The sequence below is a fragment of the Peromyscus californicus genome, unplaced genomic scaffold (genome assembly GCF_007827085.1).
Source record: "Peromyscus californicus insignis strain IS unplaced genomic scaffold, ASM782708v3 Scaffold_3__1_contigs__length_106647218, whole genome shotgun sequence".
NCBI lineage: Eukaryota > Metazoa > Chordata > Mammalia > Rodentia > Cricetidae > Peromyscus > Peromyscus californicus.
This window is the reverse complement of record NW_026294551.1, coordinates 96,195,122-96,201,768: the sequence shown is the minus strand read 5'-3', so window position 1 is coordinate 96,201,768 and position 6,647 is coordinate 96,195,122. Positions and strand designations below refer to the sequence as shown.

The window sequence follows — 6,647 nt, the reverse complement described above, 5'->3', positions numbered from 1 at the left end:
CCTGTTCTAGCTTAGTGACCTTCTAACCTGAAGGTGTTACTCTTTGGTCCTTAAACAAGACAGCACTACTGGACTGAGACCTCATAGTCTGAAGATAAACACTGAAGTCTGGCACTCAGGCTCTGAACCAAGTTGGCCTTGGGAAAACGAACCATCTCAACTGTGAAGGTGGTGAGCTCACCTTTCAAGAGTTTCCCTGCTGTTTTACCATTTTTTTCACTTAAGACTTTTACAGGAATAGATTCCTACTAATAAAAATATTTAACTTCACATTTCTATTTTAGACCATGAATTGTTTAAATATAAGTATGTGCTTTTAAAGTAAGAAATCTCAAAGTATTTCTAAGGAAAAAAAAACACACAGGTTCAAGTAGACATTAAAGACGACCTTTATAATGTTTTAGCATGAATACATGGAAAAATAAGGTACTAGGAATTGGCCAGGAGTGTTGGGAGGCAAGCAAGGTATGTATGCAACATGCCACTTTTCTGAGGGACTCTACTTCCCTGTAGACTTCTGGGGACCAGGAGGTAGTCACCTACCCTGTGCCAGGGAGGAGGAAGTGTGAGGTGTCTGTATTTAGAGTGCTGTAGCAGCAGGTATACCCATGGCCCAGGCTAACAGACTTCTTAGGAAATCCTGGATGAGCAGGCTAAGTTCGGGGTTTGGGAGACAGGAAAGCATAGTTTCCACCCCAAAAGACTCCCTGAGTCCTAGAAAATTGAACATCAGTTGGCATAACCCTTTCCCACAAAGCCTGAGTGTATGGGCAGCCCACTCCCAAGCAAGGCAATGACTACTCCAAGCACTATTAAAGAAGAGAGTGTCCCTAGGCCTCCAAAGTGGCGAAAACCCTGGAGCACTGCCAGACCAGAGGTCTAAGGCTGACTTGCAGTGGAGTACTGGCTGTTAATAGAGTGACAGCCTGTGCCTGGTATGCACCTGGCTGGCAGAGAAGATGCTGTTACGCAGAGGCTCTAGTGTCTGCCTTTATTGGTTGCTTGTTTTCTCAAACCCAGCATTAAAAAAGTCACCTGAGGTGGTAGTTTAGTCAGAGGTGGAGATAGGGATGGAACAGGTCACTTGGGGTAGGATGCAAATAACATGACAGGTCCTTCACATGTAGTACCAGGCAAAGAGTCCAGCAGCCAGGGCCACACTGGCAGCTAGAATGAGCTGGAGGCTAGGCTTCCTCAGCACAGCCATGGCTGTCCGGAAGGGGCAGGTGCTGCCTTCCAGGGTACCTGCATGCAGCACAACAGGAGACATGGCATCAGTGGACAGCAATGACACACCTGCTCCAGAAATGTTAGCGCAGGACCCACAACTTACCTTTGTCTGCCTGAGCAGCATAATAGGGACACTTTCGTACATCTCCCTTCCCGTCATGCATGGAGAACCCGTCCTCCAGGGTTTCTCTTACCAGCATAGAGCCAGCCTGGTCCAGTTCACTGAATATCTGAGAAGCAGAAGTCAACTGAGCCATCCCTGAACTAGGCAGACTCAGAATTTACCCCCTACTCACCACCCATAGAGAAGCTACAGCCCAGATACACCTGATCAGAACATCAAGCCAGAAAAGTAAGCACTCCCCTGCACCTCTTAGTGAAGTTCATGTGGCTGCTGCTAAAACTCCACGTGAGTGCCCACTGCTGTTCTGACACTGAGGGCTGACATGGGTTTCTGGGGTCAGAAATGGCTTCTGCATCATCAGCCCTACCTAAGGCTCATAGCCCTACTTAAGGCTTCCCAATGAATCTGGCTTCATGCTAAATATTTTTCCTATCTTTGCTACAAAATGAGGGAATTACCCATTCACCAATCCTAGCCTATAGTGAGAGAGAAGGAGAGAGCTCTATTTTCAGACCTTTCAAATGCTGGAGCTTTGCCCTTTCCATCACTAACCACAGGCCTCAAACCAGGCCTCCATCTGAGAGCTACACTGTCCCCATGCTCTCTGATGACTAACTGGTTCCCTCACCTTTCTCTAGGGCATGTAGGAGCTCATTTATCCTGCTACCAATGGCTCTCAAGAAAGCTCTGGCTTTGATTCTACTGCTAAAAGATCAGGTTCATGCATCCATGGTAATAACCTCATGAAGCAGGCTCCATGGTCAGTGCCCAGTACCTGCATATTATATTCAAAGGCTTTGTTGGCCTCCGCCACGATCTTCTCTTTGGTCTTCAAATTCAAGTCCAGGGCATTCATTCTGGCTCGGTAGAACTGCTTGAATTGCTGGGCATTGTCCACATGCTCAAACAGGTAGAACTGGGTCCCTTCTCCAGTGCTGGGGAGTTTCAGTGCCCGCTGGGCCACCTTCTTCAGCACCTGGCCTCCTGAAAGGTCCCCCATGTAACGAGTATAAGCATGGGCCACCAGCAGCTCCGGCTCATTCTGCCCTACATAGTGGATCCGATCCACATACTTCTGGGCAGCCTCGGAGCACTTCACCTGCTCCTCCCAGTTTTCACCAAAGAAATACTCCATGTCCTTGATCAGTGCTTCCTTCCGATGTAGCTCCATGGGGAAATACAAAGGGGCGAAGGCTGGGTGGTCTTTGTTTCGGTCCATTTCCTCCTCAAGGGCTGAGTATGTGAAATAAAGTGCGGTAGTGGCCAGCTGTGAGGGTGACGGGAGATTGTGGGAGAGGATTATAAGCCAAGCCAGCAGCTCTAGAACCCACAATGTTTTGTTTTGGTTTTTCGAGACCGAGTTTCCCTGTGTAGCCCTGGCTGTCCTAGAATTCACTCTGTAGACCAGGCTGGCCTCAAACTCATAGAGATCTGCCTGCTTCTGCTGCCCTAGTGCTGGAATTAAAGGTGTGCGCCAACGGGGCTGGAGAGATGGCCCAGCGGTTAAGAGCACTGGCTGCTCTTCCAGAGGACCCAGGTTCAATTCCCAGCACCCACATGACAGCTCACAACTGTCTATAATACTAGTTCCAGGGGATTTGACACCTTCACACCAATGCATATAAGATAAAGTTTTAAAAAAAAATTAAAAAAAAAAAGTGTGCACCACCACTTCCCAGATTTTTTTTTTTTTTTGGAACCCACCATGTTTTAAGAGTAACTCAAGACAAAAGCCACTTTGTCCAGTTCCAAAGACCCAACTGTGACCCCCTTTTTATATATAGCTGACTACTTGACACACCTAGGAAGCTTCTGTAACTTCTTAAAGACAGTGAATATTTGCAAACATATTTTTGTTAGTTCATTTAGGCTAGGGCAGCCACGGCTTAACACCAGGGAAAAAAATACATGGCTGGGCATGGAGGCACATACCTTTCATCCCCAGTATTCAGGAAGCTAAGGATGGAGGATCCAGGGTTAGAGCCCATTTGGACTATTGTAGCCAGACTGTCTCCAAGAAAAAAGACCTAGCAGTTTTTCCCTTAGAGTGGTTGCAGGGCAACTTCCTCAGCCAAGCAAGGCCACCCCACCTTATTAAAGTTTAGAATCCAACCCCATCTGATTGAGGACACAAACCTTAAATAGCTCCTTCTTAATGTTTCCTTTCAAGAAGTCTTTGACAAACTGAGTATTTTCTGCCCGGTCATGTGCTTCCTTGGTCCCTTCCTTCAGGAGCTCAGAGAGGTCTGCCATTCTGTAGAGATGAGTTTTGTGTGTGAGACAGTAGCCCTTTCCAGTTCTTCAGAAAGCACTAAAGGTCAAAAATCAGTTTAGACCCCAGATACAGACTAGAAGCTGGAGCTGCTCAGACACCAGTCCGGCATAAACAGGTGAGCCTTGTCAGTAAGCATAGGGCAAGCAGATGTGACAACCTGCCACAAAAACCTCAGGGCATAAAGGTTACTATGGTCTCCCCAAGTCTGTCTGGATCCATGAGTATACATGTTACTAAGCACTAAAATGAATGATGTTTTGGTTTCTGTGGCCACCTAGTGGCTGAAGAAACAAAACTTAATCCAGCCCACAAGGCTGCCTTCCTCCCAATGAGGGACCAATTCCTCAGGATGTTATGTGGATGGGCCCAGGTGTGGGAAGATGAGACAGTTGAGAGACAAGGACCAAAATCTTGGTTTTGTATTCTTCCTCCTCCTCCTCTTTTCTTTTTCTTTCTTTCTTTTCTTTTTTTTTTTTTTTTTTTTTTTTTTTTTTTTTTTTTTTTTTTTTGGTTTTTCAAGACAGGGTTTGTCTGTAGCCCTGGCTATCCTAGAATTCTGTCTGTAGAACTCAAACAGGAGATCCTCCTGCCTCTGCCTCCCAGTTTTGTATTTAACAGATCACACAGGCTAAAGTTACACTAATAAATGGACAAGGTAGAAAAGTATGATGTAACTCCTGTGTATCTACACAGTCTATCTGTTAAAATGAGAAAATGTTGGTTCTCTTGTGGTCTAGCCTCTGCAGTTTGTTTGGTTGTTTTTAGGAGATTAATTTGTATCACCCACATCCTGAGACTTGGTTTATTAGCAATTATTTTAAGATATAAGAAATAACTTAGCCAATGACAGGACTCTATTGAGAGGCTAGGAAAAATTCAGGACAGGGCCCAGTAACTTGAGTCCTAGAGAGATTAGCAGGTAAAGGCATGCCCAGAGCAGAGTTCAGATTCCACATTTGGTAGGGAGATGATGACATTGTAAAAGGAACCAGCTTTGCCTCTCATTATTCCACATTAGCCCAAGTGAAAAACCACTTAGGTTTGGTGGTTTGTTCTTTTTGTTTGATTGTTTTTTGAGAAAGAGTCTGTCTATGTAGTCCTGGCTGTACTGGAACTCGATCTGTAGACTCGCTCTGGCTGGCCTCCAACTCAGAAATCTGCCTGCTTCTGCTGGGATCCAAGGTGCAGCACCACCATGCTTGGCACCACTTGGTTTTTTAAGAAGAGAAAAGTAACTACCATGAAACCCTGACTCAGCACTCCCAGCATCTGGCCTGTCTCCTTGGGTAACAGAACAGAGAAAACCAAAGAGTGGAACAGCCTAGGCTGGACAGGGCCCTGCAGTGCCAACCAAACATCCCAGGGTCTACACAGCTCAGGGCTGATGAGCATGCCCAAGAACCACCGACAGACTGAACCAGGCATGCAGGCAGGCGGCAGGACTGGTGCTGGACCCTCCCGATGAGAAGCAGCCGGTTGCTATCACTCACTTGGTATGGTTTTCCTTCTCTGGGGCCACAGAGTTCTTTTTCTCTGACTCATCTACCCCCTCTGAGGTCTCCACTTCTGAAGTCATTGTTGCTGAGTAAGTAGTTGGTGCTGCCCTCCCTCTGGTCCTGTAGAGACACAAGAAATTGGTGACTGAATAGTATCTTTTGGCTTTAAGCAAACAACTGAGGAGAAACCCTGCATCTCAAGATTGTTCTTCACAACAAAGCTCTGCCATGACTGGGACCATTTCAGAACGTGGACAGTGGGTTAGGTAACAGAATTATAATGATGCTCAATTTGTTCTTAGGCAATATACACTGGCATTCAGAAGAAAATGACATGCTGTCTGCAACTACTCTCAGCACTTCCTAAGAATGTATGTCGGTATGCATCCGTGTGAAGAGAGCAAATGAGGCAAAAGGCTGAGAGTCTGGGTAAAAGGTGTACAAAAGTTATTTTATTTTTTGTTTTTTCCAGATAAGGTTTCTCTGTGTAACATCTTTGGCTGTCCTGGAACTCACTCTGTAGACCAAGCTGACCTCAAACTCACAGAGATCTGCCTGCCTCTGCCTCCCGAGTACTAGTTTTAAAGTTGTGTGCCACCATCACCAGGCTACAAAAGTTCCTTGTACTAGTCTTATTGGGTTCTTTTCCTGCATGTTTGAAATTATACACAAAAAGCTACTAAAGACATAAAAGAAAGCTACGTTTAAAAAAAGCTTCAGGAGCTCTCAGCTTATTAAGCAATGCAAGGCTTCCCACTTGACCGCTCAGTCCTACCTGTGGGCTATACCAGGTGAGAGGAGCAGGAGCAGAGTGTTGGCTGGAGTTTAGTTAAGCCAGGCTGTGCCCAACAGCTCCACTGTAGAACAGAATAGCTCACCAAGCCTGAGACACCGTCAAGGGAATCACCTAGCAAACTGTCCCCAGTCTATTCTGTACTCTGCTGGGCTGCATGAAATAAGAGCTGGCTAATCAACTCCCATTGCCTACTTCAAGGCTGAACTTTCGTCAGCAAGGGAAATATAATCCCATAATACAGCAATTTCATCATCTCTGGAGACTTGTACTTGTACACAAAGGGGGAACTTTCTAGATGAGAACAGCATGACACAACATCACCAACTAATCAAGGCACTCATAAAGACAGAATTCCAACTCTGGAGCCATAGCTGGCCAAATTGAGCCAAGGAAAAAGAAAATGTAATTTTCTACCCTAATTAGTACTTCTTTACTGAGCATTTTCTACAATCGATACAACTAGGTGTAAGAACAGCCCTTGAGGTAGGGGTGTAGCTCAGGTTTAGACACGCCACCACCACCCAGTTTACAATATGTATTTTTTAAAACAATAAAATAATACTAATAGCCTGCTGTCTATCACTTCAATAGTTTTCTAAACTCCAAGTACAATTTACTTATTTCCCTTTGAAGAATACTGAGTCCTCAAGATGTCTAAAAGCTCCCTTCCCAGAAAGGCTCAGTTACCGCATTCAACCAACATAGACTACTGCCAGGGGAGACCAC

The 6,647-nt window shown here is 45.6% G+C and overlaps 1 protein-coding gene across 3 annotated transcripts in view; it reads right to left on the bottom strand.

Annotated features, from left to right (window-relative positions):
- Positions 1 to 365: 365 nt before the first annotated feature.
- Hmox2 (heme oxygenase 2) overlaps positions 366 to 6,647 on the bottom strand; it is a 38,447-nt gene continuing 32,165 nt past the window's right edge. For all 3 annotated transcript variants that reach the window (XM_052759294.1, XM_052759293.1, XM_052759295.1), the window contains exons 2-6: positions 5,120 to 5,245; positions 3,491 to 3,608; positions 2,130 to 2,621; positions 1,334 to 1,460; positions 366 to 1,245 (exon numbers count right to left, since the gene is read on the bottom strand). In XM_052759294.1, the coding sequence (XP_052615254.1) occupies positions 1,118 to 1,245; positions 1,334 to 1,460; positions 2,130 to 2,621; positions 3,491 to 3,608; positions 5,120 to 5,205 (951 nt within the window). In that variant the 5' untranslated portion in view covers positions 5,206 to 5,245 and the 3' untranslated portion in view covers positions 366 to 1,117. The remainder of the gene's footprint in view (positions 1,246 to 1,333; positions 1,461 to 2,129; positions 2,622 to 3,490; positions 3,609 to 5,119; positions 5,246 to 6,647) is intronic.